The sequence below is a fragment of the Tamandua tetradactyla genome, chromosome 23 (assembly GCF_023851605.1).
Source record: "Tamandua tetradactyla isolate mTamTet1 chromosome 23, mTamTet1.pri, whole genome shotgun sequence".
Classification (NCBI taxonomy): domain Eukaryota; kingdom Metazoa; phylum Chordata; class Mammalia; order Pilosa; family Myrmecophagidae; genus Tamandua; species Tamandua tetradactyla.
In genome coordinates, this window is record NC_135349.1 from 24,162,385 (window position 1) to 24,184,500 (window position 22,116).

At 49.6% G+C, this 22,116-nt stretch overlaps 2 protein-coding genes and 1 long non-coding RNA gene across 8 annotated transcripts; 1 reads left to right on the forward strand and 2 right to left on the reverse strand.

The window, feature by feature from the left end:
* On the reverse strand, nt 1–12,209 carry ZNF771 (zinc finger protein 771). Of its 5 annotated transcripts, none has more exons than XM_077141246.1 (4): nt 12,059–12,209; nt 11,584–11,722; nt 7,259–7,411; nt 1–958 (listed from the first exon to the last, which is right to left on the reverse strand). In XM_077141246.1, the coding sequence occupies exons 3-4, from the start codon at nt 7,400–7,402 to the stop codon at nt 146–148; spliced, it is 957 nt and encodes a 318-aa protein (XP_076997361.1). In that variant the 5' UTR covers nt 7,403–7,411; nt 11,584–11,722; nt 12,059–12,209; the 3' UTR covers nt 1–145. The 5 variants fall into 5 exon arrangements, with proteins under 5 accessions (XP_076997361.1, XP_076997359.1, XP_076997362.1 ...); XM_077141244.1 differs by having other exon boundaries at nt 11,588–11,722; nt 12,059–12,207; XM_077141247.1 differs by lacking the exon at nt 11,584–11,722.
* Nucleotides 952–9,985, forward strand: LOC143667258 (uncharacterized). The gene is made up of 3 exons (XR_013167969.1): nt 952–1,177; nt 4,603–4,723; nt 9,158–9,985. It is a non-coding gene; the product is annotated as an uncharacterized LOC143667258 (long non-coding RNA).
* Nucleotides 12,210–12,513: 304 nt separating the features above from the next.
* ZNF48 (zinc finger protein 48) lies at nt 12,514–16,989 on the reverse strand. Of its 2 annotated transcripts, none has more exons than XM_077141242.1 (3): nt 16,618–16,989; nt 16,277–16,403; nt 12,514–15,134 (listed from the first exon to the last, which is right to left on the reverse strand). In XM_077141242.1, the coding sequence occupies exons 2-3, from the start codon at nt 16,386–16,388 to the stop codon at nt 13,330–13,332; spliced, it is 1,917 nt and encodes a 638-aa protein (XP_076997357.1). In that variant the 5' UTR covers nt 16,389–16,403; nt 16,618–16,989; the 3' UTR covers nt 12,514–13,329. The 2 variants fall into 2 exon arrangements, with proteins under 2 accessions (XP_076997357.1, XP_076997358.1); XM_077141243.1 differs by having other exon boundaries at nt 16,310–16,403; nt 16,618–16,986.
* Nucleotides 16,990–22,116: the final 5,127 nt, after the last annotated feature.

A 22,116-nucleotide genomic window follows, 5' to 3' on the forward strand; every position in this document is an offset into this window, starting at 1 on the left:
AGATATAATACTTTATTCACTAACACGGGCCTAGGGTATGTGGTGGGTGAGGAGTGGGCACCGTTTCCGGAAACCCCGTTCAGTTCCACGGCAGCCAGGCCTGCCGTCCAAATCAACGCAGCCCCGCGGCGACTAGACCAGCATCTCAGCTGCCCTCGCACTCCGGGCAGCGTTCGGTGGCGGTGGCGGCCGTGGCGCCGGGTGGTAGCTTGAAGTCCCGGCCGCATCCCGCGCAGATGTAGAGGCGGCGCCGCATGTGCGCCCGGCGGTGGCGGATGAAGTGCGAACTGAGTCGGAAGCGGCGTCCGCACTCGGTGCACGGATAGGGCCGCTCGCCCGTGTGCGTGCGCGCATGCTCCGCCAGATTGGAGCGGTGGCCGAAGCGACGGCCGCACACAGCGCAGCGGTGCGGCTTCTCGCCCGTGTGCACGCGCCGGTGCTTGGCGAGGGCGGAGCTCTGCGCGAACCGCGTGCCGCAGTCAGCGCATGCGTACGGCCGCTCGCCCGTGTGCGTGCGCCGGTGGCGCGCCAGGCAGGAACTGCCGCCGAAGGCGCGTCCGCAGTCCGGGCACGCGTATGGCTTCTCGCCCGTGTGCACGCGCAGATGCTGCGCGTAGTTGGAGCTCTGAGCGAAGCGGCGTCCGCAGTGAGCGCATGCGTACGGCTTCTCGCCGGTGTGGCGCCGCCGGTGCTGCCGTAGGTTCGAGGCAGCCGAGAAACGCTTGTCGCACTCCGGGCACTCGTAGGGCCGCTCTCCTGTGTGGGTGCGGCCGTGTTTGGTCAGCGCCGACTTCTGCGAGAAGCGCCGACCGCACTCTGTGCACGCGAAGGGCCGCTCGCCCGTGTGCGTGCGGGCGTGCTTGGCCAGCGTGGAGCGGCGCGCAAAGGCGCGGCCGCAATCCGGGCACGCGTGGGGGCGCGCCGGGTCCGCAGACGGCGCGGGCGCGTCGCTCGGGACCTGCGGGGAGAGGGCGGAGGACAGGTCATCCCTGACCTCTAGGCCCCGAAGCCAGAAACCTGGGTCTCTGCCAACCTTAACCCTTTTAGAGTCTGAGTTTCCCATCGGTAAAATACGGAAGGCGACAGTGCCCGCCTCCTAGGGGAGTTAGGTGCATGAAATGAGATGATCCGTGTAACGCAAACAGCACAATGCCTAGTGGACACCGGGCGCTCTAAGGTTAGTTATGATTAATTCCACAAGAATCTGTTGGGCTCCTGCATAGGTTAGATATGATTAATTCCACAAAAATCTGTTGGGTTCCTTCAGTCTGCCAGGCCTGGTCCTATGCACCTTTTCTGCTTGCAGAAGTGTGGAGATCCTGCACATTTAAATAGGGCTGTCAAGAAACTTCCCTAATAAGGTAATGGGGAGAAACCTAGAGGAGCTGAGAGAGCAGGTTCGAGAACAGCATTACCGAGGGAGCAGCAAGACTCAGAAGCATAAGTTTGCCTGTTGAGAACCAGGAATCCAAATCCAAATGAGAGGAGACAATAATAGATGAGGTTGAGGGAGGGGTGGATCACTTATTAGGGGCTTGTGGGCCCCTGTAAGGACTTTGGCTTTTAATATAAATGAGATGGGGAGCCATTAGGGGGGATGTTGAGAGAGCTTTGAGCAAGAAAGTGACTGGATCAGATTTATATTTTAAAAGGCTCCCTCCAGCAGGTGGACTGAGAAGAAGGCAAAAGCAGACTGGTGAGGCTATTGCTTTAACAGGTATAAATGGTAGTGGTGAGAAGTAGTAGGCATCTGATACATTTTGCAGATGGAGATAACAAATTTGATACGAGATTAGATAAGGAGTGTAAGGAAAGCCAGGAGTTAAAATGACACCAAAGTTTCTGATTTAACTGCACGGGTGGAGTTGCCATTTACAGATGAGGAGCAAGTTGCAGGGTACGATCCACTTTGGACTCAAATATCCACTTTTCCTTGACACATCTGGTGCTCAGGGGAGGGATCTATGCGGGAGATGTAAACCTGGGGAGCCAACAGCCTGCTGACTTGGATGACCTCACCCAGAGAATGCACAGAAAGAACTAAGCTCTGGGTTCTTTGAGAACTGGGGCTCTCCAATATGAAGAGGGCAGCAAGATGAGGGGCATCAAGCAAAGGAGACAGCAAGAACAGCTGGCGAAGTAGGCAAGCCAGGAGAGCATGGAGTCTGAGAAACCAGGCCTTGGAAGGACCAAGTCCAGACTCATAAGTAAAGTTTTATGAGCAAGCACCTGCCATTTTTTAAGACGTGAAGAAAAAAGGCAAGGGTAAAACCCAAATGCTATTCTGAGGCCTGAAATGAAAATTTATTATAATGAGCCAGTTTCATGAGGTCTGGGCTTCTAGAGATAAAACCAGAAAGAGGAAAGAAATGCTTAGAGGCAGAAGGTAAAGGTGAAGCATTTTATACTAACAATGGAGTGAAGAGGAATATTGAGGGTACACTGTTTCCTTCTTAGAAAAGGGAAATGCTCATACCAGCAAAAGTGATGCAGAGTACTGAAGGCCAAGCAGTTAACTACTTTAATTTGTGGCCAAATGAAATACCCAACTTGCGCTAGGAACAAAACACCATTAGCTTCTCCCTGTATCTATCCATTTTATAGATAAGAAAACTGGTTCAGAGGGTAAGTGCCAGCGAGCTGTAGGACCAGACTGCAAACCCTACCAAGGGGCAGGGGAGTGGGATGGGAAAGCTCTGGAATCCTTCCTTCAGGCCTGGAGGGAGCAATAAGGAGCAGTTATTGCCTTCTACTTCTGAGCCTGTAAGCAGGGAATGGCTGGCTGACTGTGCCTTCAAGGACCTCTGTAAAAAGCCAGTGGCTTTGTGATAATGACCTCAGAAACTGGAAAACAAGGCAATTTCAGAAATCAGAGACCATTCAAGGGAAATCTGGTTTTAAGCTGTACATATAATAATAGTGATAATCACCATTACAGTGTTAAACTTTGACAATGCTATTTTATGGGCATTATTGTAATAAATCTCCCCTCCTTTGAGTCAGGTGGTTTAACAATTGAGGAAACAGGCTCAGAGAGATTGAACTTACAGAGATAGGGTAGTCAGAACTGACTCTTTCAGAAGGTTCACCTTTAACCACTGGGCCACACTGCTTCTCTGCACTAGCAGAGCCTAGGCATGACAAAGGGGGATTCTAAGTCCCCACCTCTCTCCAAGAGGGATTCAAGGTTAAGATACAACTTGATACTCAAAATCAAGAAACTCCCCACAGCTGGTTTGGCATGGTTTGGATTCAAGTTCACACTTTCCACCCTTGTCCTCATTTTGACATCTGTTGAGTTTATTTCAAGATGTCAGCCGCTGCAGAGAGAACTTTTCTCATTATGTCTGCATTTCCCTAGCCCATTTTTCCCTTGCCACCACTCTTTAAGATAACTTCGACCAGCCTGAGGATTACCTCATGCCTGAGTGCATTGACTTATGAAAGAGAAATTTTTCATACAAGTACCCTTGGTGACTCCAGCTCCAGGAGTTGAGTGGGGTGGGGTGAAGTGAGGGGTGGCTTAGATAGCCAAGGAAGAATCTTTGCAAAAGTCCAGCTTATTGAGTCCTTGGGCTAATTATTCCCTTCCCCTGCCTCAGGGTATCAAGGAAAGATAGGTAGATAAAATCAACATTTCCCAACTTCATGTACACACACAAGATGTAGGATGAGTCTAGGTGGCCTGTGGGCAAACTTTTCTGTAATAATTAAATATTTATTTTCATGGATATTAGAAAAGCATTAGATCATATCAAACCCACAATTCCATCAAAATTATTGTTTAGATTAAGGTAAATTTATTTAACAAAACAATGTAAATTTATTTGAAGAAAAGCATTAAAAATAAATGAATACCATTAACTACATCTGAGCGACACATGGGACTGAAATGTGGCAAATACCAGATTAGGCGATTGACGGAGGCCCTTATGTGTCTCATATTCCATGCCTATTTTATTTAAAAATGAAAACAAATGGTATTTGCACTGTAGCAAGAAGGTTCCGTGTAGATACAATGTAGTGTAAAAATAATATAATGGTTCAGGCATTTAGTCAGTGACCTTGTCTCCTTGCTTAAGTATTTTTTCACCAGGTTGAACATCCCAGTCTCCCTCTCAGTCTTTACTTTTCTAGTTAATAATAATAACTACCATTTACTGAGTACTTACTACGTGCCAAGAACTGTGCTAAGTGCTTTTCACCCATGTTCTCATTTTAAATTCTCATAACCTTGTGGGCTAGGGATTATGACTCCCATTTTATAAATAAGGGGAAAAAAACTCAAAAGTAAAGTGACAATGCAAGGCCAAACACGTAATAAATGGCAGAGCCAGGATTTAAACCTGAAGCCTGTCATTGTCCAAAACATCCCTTGACACAATTCTAACTCATTGACTAGGCTTGAGATCACCTAAGTAGTTTGTCTTCCTCCCCTGGACCCTTTTAGTGATCAGCAGCTCCCTTCTGTTTGGTACAAAGTATAAACATAACCCCTATCCTCTAGTTCCTTGCTACATCAGCATCACTGGGAACTTGTTACACTGGCAGGATCTCAGGCCCCACCCCAGACCTAATGAATCACCACCTTCATTTTAACAGATTTCCGGGTGATTCTTACGCATGTTAAAAATTAAGAAATACTGATCAAGAAGAGAGAAGAGTTACTCCTGGAGAAAGCAGAGGAGAAAGGCTGGGAGACCACATGGGCAAAGTCCTGGAGGTAAGAAAGGGTCAGGTCTGTATGAAGCTGGAGTATGGATGGGTACTGAGTGGTAAGAGATGAAACTGGAACCACACGGGGTCAGATGGTGAAAAGCTTTGAATGCCAGGCTCAGGAGCTGAGAGGGAAAACAGAAAGCCACTCAAGGGTTTTAAGCAGGAGAGGGGCAGAACTGGATGTGTATAGAGCCCTCTGGAAATCTTTTCTCTTCCTTAAAGATTGGATTTTGATGGGCAGAGAAAGAATACTCCAGACCCCAAGTGCAGCATAACAAGGTCTGTGCTAGACAGTGGGTGGCCATGGGACTGCGTGTTAGCTAAGAATCACCAAACGTCATCAGTGCGGGGACCTTTCAAGATCACCTTTTTTGCAGAAGGGGAAGCTGAGGCTGAAAGAGGCCACACAGCAAATTAATGAGCTATCTCGTGGGCACAGTGCTAAATGTTCAGGAGATTTGTTGTGTAATCCTCAATTCTACCCTCTTCTTTCAAATCCAGTCACCCAGATGACCCTTTTAGACTGGCATTCAAAGATGTTATTTTCTCTATCCCATTTTACAGATAAGAAAGTTGAGGCAAAAAAACCCCAAAAAAACCCTAGTAAATGGTGCAATGGGATTTGAACTAATGCTTTTAACTGCTACATGATACCATCTACATACTTTTTATGACCAGCCATACCCAATCCAGCCCCCAATCCTCAGCTACAGCCAGTCCGCTCAGGGGTTCCAAAGGAACGCCTGCTACCAAATATGCCCTTCTCTCCATCCCTGCTGTCACTACCTTAGAGCACGCTACCAGTCTACCCAGTGTCCTAAATGGAAGCTCCAATCATGTCCCTCCCCTGTTTTAAGAATTCTGATGGCATCATAGGACCTAACACAATATGCACAAATTTCTATGTTGGCATTCAAGACCTTGGCTCTGACCCCACCTACCTTTCTAGTCTCATCTCCTCTGAGCCTTCATTTTTCCTGTCTCTTCCTCCTGGTAGGCCCTTCCTCCTCTATTCTACTTGCCAAATTCCCACTAAGTTTTCAAGGCCCAGGTCAAAACTCATCTCCTATAAAGCATTCCCTACCACTCTGTGTAGTTTGCCCTCAGTCCTCTATCTTTGTCTTCATGTTGGTTTCCTTGTTCACCTCCAAGCATCGGGGTTCATCCCTGAATGACCAGAAGGATGACCTAGCCCAAGGTCCTGAACTTTAGGGAGAAGAATGAGTAATCGCAGCAAAAACTCATCTAAAGCTTATCATGTGCGAAACATGGTTCAAAGCCCTCCGCGTTAACTCACTCCTTTGATCCTCACAATCTCAAGAAAAGACGTTGTTGTGATTTCCCTTTTACAAATGAGAAACCTGGGTCCCAAAGAGGACAAGACAGTTGCCTGAGGTAACACAGCTGGTAGTTGATGGAGTTGGAAGTCCACCTTAAGCTTTGGATCTGTGCTCTTAACTTACAGGCTAAAGGTGGAGATCAGGGGATCCTGGCAGGCTGGGCTAGGATGACAGGCCAAGGACGTCTGAGATAAACAGACCTAGGGAGTTATTTAGACTGGAAGAGGAGGCCTAAGGGAGTTAGCCCCTTCCCCCTGGGGCCCTAACACCCACTAGGGGGCAGCGGAACTTTCTTTCCCTGGGACCTGGTCCCTGCCCTGGGCTGAGAGAAATCAGAGGGAGTCTGGACCCAGAAACCCTCTAGCTGAACTGAGGGCTGCCCTGACTGGGGCAGCTAGAGTCCCTAGTGTTCTGAGAAGTGGCAATATACCTAGTGACATTAGGGTCTGGAAAGGGAAATGTAACTCATGTTCCAATATTCTTAAATTTCTCTCCTTAAAACCATCAGGCACCCTCAGGATAAAACCCAGCCTCCCTACTAGCCTGCCAACCCCTCCACTCTCATCCATGCTTTGGCAGGACTCAACCCAGTTGCCCTCACTTCTACCAGTGCACACTCACTCCCCTGAGCCTATGTCATTCTCTTTGCCTGGAGCAGTTACCCCACTTCGGCTCTCAAATAAATTGTCCCTCTACTGGCTGCAAGACCTTAGGCCAGTTACCAGCCCTCCTCGGGCTTCAGTTTCTCAAACTGTAAAATGGGACAAATGCTCATAGAATTGAGATGCTTAGAACAGTGTCTGTCACACAGCAAATGCCATGCAAGAGTCAGCTGCTGTGATGCCTAACCTCCCCTCCCCCCACGTCTGGGCTTCCACACCCCCCTGCACCTAGCTCACAGGATTATAACTACATGTTTCCCTAGCAGTCTAACCCCACTAGACATAAATAAGCTCCATGGGGAGCCAAGGGAACCCAAGATATAATTTACTCTCCAGGGACCAGTGCAGGACCTGTCATAGTATGTGTGACACCTATATGATGGCAGCATGAGCAGTGAAGTAGAAGGATGAGCCAGCCATGAAATTCTAGTCTGAGATCCAGGAGAAAGTAAGGGCAGGATCCTTGGCTTGCCTCAGGGAGGCTGGGCCTGGACCAAGTTTGGGGGCAGTGGACCCCCAGATATATGAGACACGTACCTCCTTGTTGTCCAGGGGGATCTTGAGTTTCACCACCTCATACTTCTCCTCGCCCTCATCCTCCTCACCCTTCACCAGCAGCACCATCTCCTCCTGCATCTCTTCTTCCTCCTCCTCCTCCTCAGCCTGCTGTTCGCCAGGCATCTTGATGTCCTGGGGCAGGGAGCTGGGTCAGAAGCTCGGGACAACCCACACATACACACACACCCGTGATGGCTCTGGCCCAGGCAAGGCGGTGCAGCCATGGCTTCTCCTGCCGTGCCCTGGCCTTCTGATCTGGTCCTCTCCATTTCACACCAGCCTGGCCCTAAGCCCCGGCACTGTACCGAGGCCAGCTCCGGAGATACCCTTTGATTCCCCCACTCATCCCGGCATTCAAGGCCGTGAACAGTTCGAAACCCCGGCCCCTCAAGTCGACACCCTCCCCGCGCTGAGTCACTCCCCCGGTGCCTGGGTGTGCAGCCCTGAAATCTGGGGCAGAGGCTGGAGGCAGGATCGGGGCGGAGACCCTGGCGGGGGTGGGGGGCACACTCACCAGCCCACGGTTCCGCGCTCGCGTTGCCCCAGGGCCTGGGCGCGGGGCCGTTGGGCACTCCGCGAGACCGCGGTCCCGGGGGCGGGGCGGGGGCGGGGCCCCGGAGGCGGCCTATCATTGGCCCGACAGCTGAACCCGCCCCCGAGTGGGAGGAGCCCAGAGGACCCAGGCGTCCCGCCCAAGCTGCGCGGGGTAGATAGCGGGCCCAGGCCCTGTGCCCCACGTGGTCCCTCAACTGCCGGGGACCCTGGGCAGCCCAAGCCTGGCGTTGAAGGCCTTCGCAACCCGGTTCTAACCTAACCTCACGGCTCGTCACGGCCGGCCGGCCCGAAGGTCTCCGCCGCTGCCCAGCGCGTCTGCTCCGCCCGAAATAGGCCACGTGCGCCCAGGCCAGGGCCTGGGCCTCTCGCTGGCGCCCCGCCTGGAGGGCGGACCCTGCAGCCTCCGCTCCTCTTCCCGTTCGCTCTTTTTTTTCTTTCCTTTCTTCACCTCCCCTCTTCCTTCCCCGCCCCGCCTTGCCGGTCTCCTGGCCTCTGGCATATCTTGCTTCTTAAACACATCCTTCCTAAATCAACAACCACCCAAGCTACCCCTCCCGTTTATTGTGTGGTTTGCCTATTGTGCGAAAGCTCTATACTAAGCGTTCATCTGGGGCCGTTTGATCCCACAACGAAGGGTCGTTTTACAAATGAGCTTACTGAAGTTCAGGAGGTGAAATGATCGGCCCGAGTTACACAGTAGGGGTTGTTATGACGTCTCTGACAGCCAGTAGCTTAGGTGGAAAATTAGTGGCCCATAGGCCAGATCTAGTCCACAGAAGGATCTCGTTTGGTTCTTAAGAGTATTTTTACTTTTAAAAATTAGTTTAGAGAGATAGAAAGGGAGGGAGGGAGAGAAAGAAAGGGAAGAGAGGTCTTACTTTTTAAAAATTAATTTATAATTTTGAAAATTTTTTATATTTCATATAAAAAGCTGTATTTCCCACTTCTTTTGTAAAAGATGTCTAATCCTCCCATTTTATGGATGGGGCAAGTAAGATTCAGAAAATATGATGGAAAAGAGAAATAACAGTAAGCATTTACAATCTTTACAATAGCCCTGGATGGTCAGTATTATTATTTACAGTTGACAAATGAGGAAACTAAATCTTGGGGAGGTTAAGTAACTTCCTCAAAGTCACATAGGTGGTAAATAGCAGGTTCCAAGCTTAAGCTCTTACTATTAAACCAAATTACCTCTTAAGAGATGAGGTTGCTGAGGAAATGGATGGTAGAACCAGGATCAAACCTAAGCCTCAGTCTGCAGAGCCAGGGCATAATTTGGAAGTTGGAATTACATTCAGCCTAACTTTTTCTCTTTCCTAGGGCTGGGAGAAGTGGGCAAATGTGCTCTCACGATCTGGTACCATTCTAGGTACTGAAAATGCAGTAGCAAACAAGACAAACATCCTGCTTCCTGGAGCTCTCCTATGGGTGTAAAAAAAATGTAAGCAAGTAAATATGTAATAGACAAGATGATTTTAGGCAGTGATAAGTGCAATGAAGGAAATAGGGTGAAGTGATGTGATTAGGAGTAGATATGATCAGGACAGGTTGTATTTTTTCTTTTCTTTTCTTTTCTTTAGTTCTCTTCCTTAGAGAATTCATGGGTTTCAACACCTTGCATTGGTGCAGAACATTTGTTACAATTGATGCTAGCACATTTTTATAATTGTATGATTAACTAAAGTCCATGGTTTAACTTAGGGATCACTGTGTTGCGTAGTTCCATTTTTTTTTTTAATTCTGTTACCAAATATATAATCTAATATTTCCCCTTTTAATCACATTCAGATATATATTTCAGTGCTAGTAATAGCATGTGCTACCATCACCACCATCCAGTACCAAAGATTTCCATCATTCCAAATAAGATCCCTGTCCATTTTAAGCCTTCACTTCCCATTCCCTATCCCCACCCCATCCCCTGGTAACCTATATTCTGACTCTATGATTTTGCTTATTCTAATTGCTTCAAATAAGTGAACTCATATAATATTTTTCCTTTTGTGTCTGGCTTATTTCGCTAAATACGATGCCTTCAAAGTTCATCCATGTTGTCAACATGTACCAGGACTTCATTTCTTTTTATGATTGAATAATAATCCATTGTATGTCTATACCACATTTTATTTATCCATTCATCAGTTGATCGATGGGGGCACTTTTTAATGTGGTCAGGGGAGATGTCTCTGAAGAAGTAATATTTGATATAGAGCTTGAATGATAAGAAAGGGTTAGCCATTTGAAAATCTGGAGGAAGAATGTTGGAGACGTAGAAAACTGCAAAGACCTTGAGGTGAGAATAAACTTGGCATGATTGAGGAACAGAAATAAGACCTGAATGTCTCTAGCCAAGTGAGCTCGCCAGAGAGACTGTAGTATGAAAGATGGAAGACAGGTATAAAATGATTATAGTTTAAGCCCTAACTCCAGGAAAGCCAAGGCCTGCCTGCTCTAATGCAGAGAAAATCGGTCAGGAGACACCTTGGTACCACCTCAAGGTGGCTCGGCTGGGGCCCTGCCTGTGAGGGCACCAAAAGTCTTTACTAGAAGGCGCCTCCCACTGTGAAAGGACTTTGGAACATGAACTTGCAAAAAGGAGGAAAATGGCCCTATCCATTTACTCTACCAACATGTACCTAGAATCAGATCTAGTGCCTGTTCTTAAGAATCTCATTGTCCAGTTGGGAATATCTATGTGATTTAAAAAATATATGTATATATAAAGGGCAGTGATAAGTATTCTGAGTGGAGAACAGAAGGGTGAGTGAATACCTCCCTTGAGGGGCATGGATATTGGATGCAGGCCCAGCAGAGACGATAAATGTAGAGGACTTTCAAAGCTGAGTGGGAGTTTGCCAGATTGGCAAAGAAGTAATAACTGGTGGGGTTGCAAGGACACTTTTTACTGAGCCATTTAATGTGTCAAGCCCCGGTCAGGAGTGGGAGTAGAAAGTTAAATCTGGAAAAGTTTTTGCCTTACTCCTAATTACTTGCTTTCAAGCTGATAACTGCCTTTAGCTTCAATAGAACTGTATTCCAGTTCCTGAATCCCCAAGGATGTGGCACATACTATTCACTCTTCCTAGATCATGCCTGTGCCCCCTCCCATCCCATTTCTCACCTCATCCTTTTCTTATTCCAATTTTGCCTGCAGATCTAAACCTAAATGCCACAGCTTTGGAGAGGCCTTTGGACGAGGTAGGATTTTCTCCTGCCCATTTTCATTGCCTTTGCTACATTTATTATTAACTCAATATTTATCTTCTGCCTAGAACCTGAGAGCCGAGGCTGTTTTATTCATCCTTCCATCCCGGTACCCAGCACACAGGTTTTGCTAGCGAGTGAGTGACTGATTATCCTCAAGAAGCTCTCGATGTGTTAAGTGCTCAGATAGGGCTTGCTCAGACAAGGAAACTGTAAACCAGCCTGGAAGATCGGGCAAGAAATCTGGGAGAAAGTAATGCTTAAAGTGTTTTGAAAGGAGAGGTTAGCAAGTCACAGGGAGGCATTCCAAGTAAAGGAAGCCACACATATAAGAAATGCAGCACACAAGTGGAAGGCCAGCTAAGGAATTGCGCATTACAGCAAGGACATCGGGGAAATATGGCACGGTTTTGTTTGAAGAGGGGAGTGGTACAATTCAGATGTAATTTTAGAACGTTCATTGCGGGCTGCCTTGCAGACGGAACTGGGAGGGAGGAAAACAGCAGGATCTATCAAAAGCCCCCAAAAGTTTCCATTCAGACCTACGTGTACGTGCGCGCTTGGGGCTCCGCCAAGATCCGCAGGCCTGAAGGCAGAATTCCAGGATCCCATGTGTGTATACAACTTGGCAGAGGTGGGAGGGTCGGAAGGCGCAGCACTGTAAACACCGCTCATTGGTTTCTAGGGGAGACAGTGCCCGTTAAGATCTCGCGAGAGTTTCCATCCAAAGACCACTCTTGTACTATCAGGGGCTGAGACCCCTCAAGAAGGGGGAGTTAGAAAGCGATCGTGCACTTCACTGGTAAAATGGGTGAACTGCGCTAGTTTTTCTTATCCCTACCCAATCTGGAGAGTCCATCTTTCCCTTCTTCCCTATTGGTTCTGTCCTCAGAAAAGGCTGGGAATTGGAGTTCAGCTCCCAAATGATTTATGGGTCGCTGGGAAATGTAGTTGCCTTTTCCAGGGGAGAGGCATCCGCTTTTCCCTCACTTTGGGATGTACAGGCAAATGACCTACCCCTCAGTACTTAAAAAGGGCCTCAGAGTGGCGGGGTCGGGGCGTTTCCCAGTGTCTCCGTAGGCGGTTTATCTGTGGCAGGATCTTCTGCGCCTGCGCCTACATTTCGTCGAGCACCCGTTGCCATACCAACGGCGCTCCCGGAACAAACCACCCAACCGGTGTCGCGCGCCCTCCCTCTGCGGCGTCGCGTGTTTTTCCTTTTAGGGGTCGTGCTCGACGCTGTGGTGTAGGTGGCGCCTGTGGGCAGCCAGACACCGGGCCTGCGGCATCAATTGACGGGCCAAGCGGCTGTTTCCGAGCCAGATGTTGGACCTAGAAAGAGGCTGACTATGCCAAGCCAGCCTCTTTATTTGACGTGCTCAGAGGGCAACGGAACCACACATGAGAGCTTGCCTGTGGTGGCCACTCTACACATTCTTCAGCCCCAAGACATATACACACACGAGTCCAGGTCTCATATAAGCAGTTTATTGGCAACGTGACAGATGGAGATGTGGCTGTTGAGCCTTCAGATTTCCTTGGCCTCCCGGGCCTCTCCTATCTCCAGTCTCCCAGCCAGCTCATCTCTGCTGACATCCATCAGAAGAGCCTGGGCTTGGCATCCAGACCAGATTATCATGAGTGCTCCTTCTGCTGTCTCTTAATCTGTCATGGTTCAGTCTCCAGGTCACGGGATGGGGGGAGAGGGGGGGACCTCAAGGGCAGACAGGCCTGGGCTCTGTCCAAGAATGCCCTTCATGGGTAAGACTACGTCCAGTAGCCTGAGTTTGGGGTGGCCCTAATTCACAGCAATACTCTCCCCATCAGAAGGGTGGTCTGGATGTCCTTGCTCCGTTCTGTCATCCTAAATTCCAGAAGTCTCATTGCTGCAACTCATGAGGCCCAACAAATCCTGGTTCAGGGTGCTGGCCTCCCAGGGGCAATTTGAGAAGAGTCAATACTCAACAGTTAAGAGGCAGCAGGAATTGAGGTTTCTTTTAGAGCCCTCAGGCAAAGGCCAGTTTATTCACTCAACAAATGTTTACTGAGTGCCTGCTGTGTGCCAGGCAGTGTTCAAAAAGGTGGGAGCATAGCCCATACTGGCAAGGTCCTGACTGGGCCCAGCCAGGACAGTTTCCTGAGCTTCAAGGTCATTGTCTCCTTCCTATCACTTCACTCCTTCTTCCCATTTCTTCCCCTCCTTCTCCCTCCCACCACCTCCCAGGCCCTTTTTTCTCTGCTTAAGCAGCAGATACCCTCCCTTTCATCTCCACCCTCTCTGGACCCCATCATTCCAGTCCAGTTGGTGGCTCCTCCTTGAGGGGCCTTGCCCGACCATCTCCTGTCCCAAAGGGCCTCAGGACCAGATGCCCACGCTGGTGCTTGATACGGGCAGAGCTGTCACCAAAACCCTTGCCACACTCCGCACATTTGTATGGCTTCTCCCCGGTGTGCGTGCGCCTATGTTTGACCAGATCTGAGCTTCGGGGGAACTCCTTCCCACAGAAGCCACACACATGGGACTGGCTGGGTCCAGAAGGCTGGGCCCGGACTCGGGGTCGAGGGGCCATGGGTGCTGGGCCAGGAGGGTTATGGGGCCGAAGTAGAGTGGATGGTGGTGGTGGCCGGGCCCGTTCACCACGATGGGTACGGAGGTGCTTGACTCGGGCCGAGCTGTCGGCAAAACCCTTGCCACATTCAGGGCAGAGGTAGGGTTTCTCCCCTGTGTGCACACGGTGGTGTTTCACCAGGTCCGAGCTTCGGCGGAAGCCCTTGCCACAATCAGGACATTTGTGGGGCTTGTCACCTGCCAGTGGTGGTGGTGGTGGCTCCCCAGCCTGGGGGCCCCCAGGCTCCAGCTCTAAGCCAGGCAAGCCAAAGGGCCCCTCACCTGAGTGTGGAGGGCTGCGAGGTGTCAACAGAGGGCTGGTGACAAGAGGAGGTGGGGGTGGGCTTGTGCTGGGGGATGGGCTTGGGATCAGTGGAGCCATGGGGTAGCCTGGAAAGCCAAAGTCCTGGGGCTCCATGTGGGTGAGGCGGTGGCGGAGTAGGGTGGAGCTGAGGCTGAAGGTACGGTCACACTCTGGGCAGGCGTGAGGCCTCTCGCCACTGTGGGTGCGGAGGTGCTTGACCCGGGCTGAGCTGTCAGCAAAGCCCTTACCACACTCGGGACACAGGTAGGGTTTCTCTCCTGTGTGCACCCGCAGGTGCTTTACCAGGTCTGAGCCCCGGGCAAACTCCTTCCCACACACATCACAGCCAAAGGGCTTAGGCCCTAAGTGACTACGCTGGTGGCTCAGGAGGCTGCAGCTGAGTACAAACCTTTTGCCACAATCAGTACAGATGTATGGCTTGTCCTGGGCCTTGGGCCCCTGCGTGGCTGCTGCGGCTGCCCGAGACGGCCGCCGTCGGGGCACTACAGGCCGGGTGGGCTGTTCTCCCCGGTGTGTCCGCTGGTGCTTTATGCGGGCAGAACTGTCACCGAAGCCCTTGCCACAGATGCCACACTTGTAGGGCTTCTCACCTGTGTGCGTCCGCTGGTGCTTTACCAGGTCAGAACTTTGCCGGAAGCTCTTGCCACATTCACCACAAATAGTAGGGCGCTCGCCAGCAGGAATCCGGGGCCGAGGAATCTTCGGAGGACCCTGGGCCAGTGGCCGGGCTCTGTAGGGCTTCTCACCACTATGAGTTCGCTGGTGTTTGATACGGGCAGAGCTATCCCCAAAGCCCTTGCCACAGACCCCGCACTTGTAAGGTTTCTCCCCTGTGTGGGTCCGCTGGTGCTTCACCAGATCCGACATCTGCCGGAAGCTTTTGCCACACTCACCACATACAGCGGCCCGATCACTAGCCTGGCCCCAGCGTGGTTCTCCCAGGAGCCGGGGGCCTCTGTCCCGAGGCTGAGGCTTTCCTGGACCCTCTCTCTGGACCCACAAGTCATCCCAGGTCTGGATGCCTTCAGATTTGAGAGAGGCATTTCCTACGTCATGACCTGGGGTCAAATCTTCCTCTTCCTTGAACCCCAGGTCATCTTCCTGTGGGGTATGTTCAAACTCATCTGGCTGAGAAATCTCCACATTCTCACTCCCTAGACCTAGGGAGAAAAAAGGCAGTTGTAGACCCTGCCCTTTGGCTTGGCCCCTATCTTGGATAGCCAACTTCCCCAAGAAAACTCCCTTGAAAAACTGTGGTCACAAGGACTTCTCTCTCTCTCTCTCCTCTGAACTTCTGGAGCATTTTTATTGTCTGTGTTTCTCAATAATAACAACTTCCTTTTTAAAATATTGCCCTTAATGTATGCCAATCACTGCACTCAGCATTTTTGAATCCTTGCAACAACCCTAGAAGATAGTACTATCTCTGTATAGAAAGATGAGGGCATTGAATCAGAGAATGTAAGTCACTTGCATAAGGTTATAAAACCTACAAAGTAGCGAAGCCAGGTGTTTAGCTCAGGTCTACCTGACCAAGCCTGTGTTTGTAACTCCTACATTAAGTTGTTTCTATTTAAAAACCTAGTATATGCTATGCTATGATCTTTTTATATTAAGCCATTCTCTTGTTTATTATTACTTCAGTCATCCTTCAGTGGACACCTACTGTGTGTGTCTGAGAGGACCCAGACCCTCAAGATGTTTATGATTGGTAGGAAAGATAAGATAAAACACAAACAATTATAATGTGAGTTCAGAACAGTAACTGTGCTGTCACAAGACAGTAGCAGATAAGGGGACAGTGACAGGCATTCAGAGCAGAGGACAAAGTAAATCATGAAAAGTTTTATCTTTTATGGAAGATAAAACTAGACAGGGAGGTAGGGATTAGACTGAGCATAGAAGGCTTGGAGTGAAAACAAAGCAAAGATCTTTAATTAAGAAGCAGGCAGAGGGAAGGTTTTTTGAGAAGGGAGACAGGATTAGATCTGGATTCAGAAATATCTGGCTGCAGAGGATACCACTGGACAGAAAGGGGCAGAGCAGAGGCTGTGGCAATTGCCGAGATGAGACAGAATGAGACCAGAAGTAGGGCAGAGACAGTAAGAATGGAGATGGGGGAGGGGTCAGAGTCCTTGAGATGATGCCCCCTCACGGCCTGGCACACAGTAGGTGCTCATAAATGCTGGCTTCCTCCCTGACTTTTTTCTCTCTCTCTCCCTGGAGGCGCAGTCCGGAATCGATTATTTTCTAGGTCTTTGCCAGGCTGAACCAAACACCAGAGTCCCCACCCAGACTTTACCTGTCCTTGGCGGCCCATCCCCGCGGCCCTCACCTGTGCGGGCGCCTCTTGGCTGTTCTCTTTCCTCTGGGCCACGGAGATCCGGGCTCCAGGGCTCCACGGCGCGCTCCATCGCCGGCACGCCGCCCTGAGTGAAGGGACAAACACACAATCCCACGGTCACACAGCCATGTGCGGCCCGCGGCGCCCTGTCGCTGCCCTCTGCCGGCCGGCGCTAGCACCAGGCAGCGTCCAGGTCGGAGGCGCCGGGTGCGGCTCGCGGTGGCCCCCGCCCGCGCCGCCGGCCACTGGTCGCCCCTGCACCTGCTGCCCCTCCCCAGCACGCAAATGCCCCCTCTCACCTCTCCGGCCGCCTCCAGCTCCACCACCCTGGCCCCTCTGGAGCTCTTCGGGCGGGACACGGGTGCCCGAGCCTCCGGCGGTCCCGGGATGCGGGCTCCGAGCCAAACCGGGAGGGGGCTCGAACCCAGGCGCCCCGGGGACAGCCGTCGGGGGCGGAGACGGGAAGCGGAAGCGCTGGGCCGCAAGGAGCCGCTCTAGGACCGTGGCGGAGCTGCCCGCCTGTGGAGGCCGCCCGCGTCGGACCGAGCTCGGTGGCCGGCGGGGGGCCGCGTGCCGCCGAGAGGGCTACTCTAAGCCAAGGACAGCAGCCCGAACTCGGTGGTATTAACCGTGTGCCTCCTGGGCTGGAGCTGCGTGACGGTGGCCGAAGTAGCTTCCTAATTGTCACCGTGTCTTGGGGCCACCCGCGCCGACCTCCGGGACCGGCCCAGAGCGCCGGCCACCTAGGCCTGGGAGAGACAAAGAGAGAGGGATCCAAAGACGGACCCAGGGAAAGGGGTGGGGGAGAGACCGAGGCAGACAAAGGGCGGCAGAGGGCGGCGGAGACCCCAGACGGGGCGGGGCCGGGGCGCCGAGGCAAGAGAAACAAAGCGAGGCCCGGCAGAGAGGCCGAGGGCCGAGAACTGACGGCCCGGGGTGTGGCTGGGGGTGGGGGCTGGGGGCTGGGGGCTGGGCCGGGGGAGACTGGCAGGTACAGAGACTCGAGGCGGCCGCCAGGTGGAAGATCGATCGGGAGAGATGGAATCAGACCTGGGACCTGGAACAGAGACCCTGAGTCAGAGTCTCAACATTACCATAAGCCCCGAGTCAGAGAGGAGGCAAAGAAAGACAACCGCAGACCAAAAAATACAGGAGCAGATTGGCCGAGTGAGACAAAGAGATGTAGAAATAGATAAGAGAGATACAAAGTCCTTGAAGCAGAGTCAGTGGAGCAATAAGAAAAGCAGTGCAAGGAGCCTAGAGAGAAACAGGCCCCAAGGCAGAGAACAAAGGACAGCAGGCAGGGAGACCAGGACACAAAGAAAGAGGAGGCTATGGGGAGAAGAAGGACAGATCCACAGCCCTACAAAGGCCAAGCCCAGGGAGGGCCTGAAAAAGTAAACCCTATTTCCCAGTCTGGTACTTCCCTGGCTGGAGCTGTGTTCCAGGGAATCTCAGGCTCCAGGGTCATGAACACCAAAATCTGTACTCTGGGCAGTCTTGTTACTGGGGAGAGGGAGAACTTGAAGAGGTGTGTGACCCCTCTACCAGTGTTGGGGAGGGGTAACCCTAGTTTGGATATTAATTCCCATTTATTAACACCTTAGTGCTAAGCCAACAGTTTGGGATAAAACGAGGAAATACAAGTTTATCCATGGGTTGCTGGCAGTTTAAAGGGGCAACACTCAAATAATTAAAATAGAGAACTGGAAGTACTTGACGCAGTTATAGGGACCCTTTCAAGAGGGTATAGGAGAGCAGGAAGTGTTATTTCCCTGGGAATTAGTGTGCATGAATGTTAGATGCTAACAGAAATAGGGACCACAAGTCAATCAACACATACTGATCACCAACCAATAGCTAGACACTGCTAGACCCTGGAAATACAAAGGAACTCCTCAGGGTGCTCTCAGCCCAGTGAGATAGGGAGATATGCAGTCGAAGTAACAGCTTGTATATTGGTCGTATGGACAAGATACGAAAGTGTGGTGCAGAGAGAGGTACCTTCTGTAGAGTTTGGTGGCCTGGTACTCTTTAAGGCCTTTCACATAGCTTAATTCCTGGCCTTGTCACTTAGTACTGTTTGACCTTAATGAAGTTACTTAAGCCTCTGTTTCCTGAACTATAAAATGAGGCTAATTCCTAATTAGAATGGTTGTGGATTAATATGTATGAAACTCTTAGCAAAAAAGTATCAGCTGCAACTATTTTGGCTGAGTAACCAAGGAAGGAGAAGGTAGCATTTGAACTGGGCCTTTCAGGATGGTTAAAATTTCAGCACAGTCCAGAGCCTGGCTGGAGTGAGGGCTGAATGCAGAACTCCAGGTAGAGGGAATGAAATAAACAGGGGTCCACACTTTAACTGAAAACCTACTAAGGCTAGAAGCTTGAGTTTTTTATATGATCAATACCTGTCCTCAGAAAGAAAAATAGAGAATAGGCCTGTTTTAAGGTGCCATGAATGAATGTAATAGCAAAGTAATGGAAGCTAAAGATCGAATTGTAACTTTGTTCATTTGCTCCACAAACCTTTCCTGAGCATCTACCCTGTGCCAAGCACTTGTTGCTGAGCAAAAGAGGTAAGAGGGTATCAATTGGCAAGGAGCCAGCCCCCCGGTGGAGGGGCCTTTCCCACAGGCAGCCAGGCCATGCATCATACTTAACTCATTTTCAGAGCCAATTCTTACTTTAAGAAGACAACACTTGGAGTGAGTAGGCCTGAAAACCTGTCCTCTGGTCTAAAGACAGAAGCTACTCTAGATATGCCTGGTGGGGACAAAGGGACCTATGAAGACATCTGTGACACATGATGATGAGATGAAAAAGAACTAAACCAGATACATAGCTTATGGGAAGGGAAGCATCCACCCCATACTGCTCCATATGAAGCTGAACGTGGAACTTTCCTTTCTCCAAGGAAACAGACCCCGAGTCTCAACACAGGAATGATTGGGTTTAATTTGCTGGCATTAATAAACATGTAAATGGAGGGTGGGCCATGGTGGCTCAGTGGCAGAGTCCTGCCTGCCATGCCAGAGACCCGGGTTCGATTCCAGTGCCTGCCCATGCAAAAGAAAAAACAGTAGTTAAACATGTAAATGGAATACTACATCATTGTTAATCCATACAGCTCCACACTTAACAAAACACAGTGACCAGACCAGCCAAGAACGTTTTCTGCAGGGCAACTTGTTAATATTCAAATGCCTTAAATATGTGACCTCCTTTGACTCAGTAATTCCCCTTACAGAAATTAAATCCAAATAAATTTTTGGATAAGTGTACTAAGGTAGTGCCACAAACACGTTCCTTCCAGCTCAGCATTGACCATCATGGGAAAAAATGAGAACCCAACCTAAATACTAAACATGTGTAAAGATAATAATGTAGCATGTGTATTCATTATTGTAGAGAGATGTGCAGAACATATTAAATAATAAAAGCAGGTTTCCAAACAAAGTTACAGTGTGATCCTATTTTTCTCGATTTAAATGTGTACATATATATAATAGATATAGGAAGAATCCAGAAGGATAAACACCAAAATGGGGTTATATCAAGATAACAATATTAGATTTTTTTTCCTGATTCAGCTCCATTTCTAATTTTTCGATGATGACTATGTGTTAGCAATAAATGAATATACATGTTATTTTCTTAAAGGCTGTTGAAATAACTCAGAGAAGAGTTTATCAGTGTCTGAATCCAGGACAGAACCAAGGAGGTAGAGGGTATTGAGAGAAGGGGACCATCTTTTCCTGATTTAACAGGCAGGCCTTGGAAACCACTCGGCTATGCTTGTGGAGAGAGGGGGAGGGAAGAGCCCAGGGTTTTAGTTAAGACCATAGATCTGTTCAGCCTGATGGGAAATGCAGGAGTAAAGGCTGCCCTGCAGTGGGGAGGGGTACAAATAACTCCTCCCTTTGGCTTAACTCCAAGTACACTTTTTATTCCTGACACTTTTAGCAGACAGGCTGTGTGTGACACTTCCTTGTGGCTGTCTCCATTTCCCCAGAGAGCCACGATCCTCACAGATTCACTCCATCTAGGTCAGCAGCAACTAATCCAGAAGGACAGTCAGGAGATTTGAGCAGTTGGCTGTATATACCCTCCTCAGTTCATGTAATATAGTAATTAACATTTTTGCATGAGCTCAACTTAGATGCCAAGCATTGTACTTAATGTACAGAGCTTTGTGTGTATTAGCCCACACATTCCCCATCATGACCCTGCAAGGAAGGAATTATTAGTGGTGCCATTTAACAGATGAAGAAACCGAGTCAACAGAGAGGTTAACTTAAGATGCCTAGGGCACACAGCTCCTAATTACTATCGATCTCTAGAATCACAGGATCTTTGCCCAACCTGTGTGTTGGGTGTGGCAGGAGTTTTTACTTCCATGATCACACAGAAAGTAAGGCCCAGAGGGGTGACTTTCCCAAGTTTCCATGGGAAATGCAGTTGAAGTATGGATAAAAAATATATGTGGCCATATGGATGGATGTTAGTTAACAAACAGAATGATACACATTTCCATGTGTAAATATGGGCTGTTTATGTACCTTAAACTGTACCCTCAAAACACATTACACATTTTTTAAGCCACATACAAACTAAAAAAAGCACATTAAACACATTAAAGTGGTTACCTTGGGATGGGGGTAGGGGAGGCATGTGCTATGGGGCTAAAAGGGAAATAATAAATAAAACCAAAAGGAAAAGGAAAGAAAATGGGGTTGGAGAGGGAACCAGGATCGGATCAAGCAGGGTCTTGTAGTCCGTGGGGAAGAGACTAACTTTAAAGGCTCAGTGAAGTTAATTTACATGTCCAAGTTCACCCAGCTCACGCTAAAGCCAAGGTTTGTATATATAACTAATTAACGCCAAAGCCCATGTACGCAGCCACTCTCCATGAGTTCTGATAACAAAGCTGAGATGTGTGTTTTCCATTTTACTGTGAGGAAACTAGGGTTCAGAGAGACCAAATGGCTTGCCCTAGGTCACACAGTGAGTGGTTATAGCTAGGATATGGGAAGTTCTGACTCCAAAGTAAGGCTCCTAATACAAGTTCTGCAGCCCCCCCACCCTTTGGCCCCAGCTAACTTCATTCATTCCTCCTTTCATGCACTCATTCATCTAGGATATTATTTACTGATACCTTCTTTGGGGCGAGTCCTGGGTGAGACATGGGGGATATGGAAATTTGGAAGACCTGGCCCCTGTCGTCAGAGAGCTCAGCTGGGAGCAGGAGAGGAGACAATCAGGTAAGCAAAGACAGGCCTAGGGGGAGTCTTTGAAGGGTGCTGGGGAGTCCAGAGGAGGGGGGATAATCAGCCTGGCATGGCTGTGGAAGATTTCAAAGAGGAGGAATCAACCGTCGAAGGATGAACAGGGGTTCATTCAGTGCAGCAGGAAACACTCAGTGTGGGCAGAACAAGGATTTGGGGGAGAGTGAGAGATGAGACCAGATGGAGGAAGCTTAGATTGCCAGGTCAGAACTCAGACTTGATTGTAAGGTCATAGAGAGCTCCCTCAGGAGGTAGAGCAGGGGAATGCCCAGGCCAGGATTCTGAAGGAAGTTCTCTCTGGTGGTGGTGTTGAAAGACCTGGATTCCCTTTAAGAATCTATTGCATGAGTTGGCAAGGAAAATTGATGGCTCCTCCCATCCCAAATCTGTTACCTAGGACTCCTGGTCTACTCAGACCTTGGGAGCTTTTTTTTTTTTTTTTTTTTTTTTTTTGGTAACCATCTTGTCAAAGCTTTCATCTCCCCTGGAGAGAAAGCAGTCTGCTTCCTT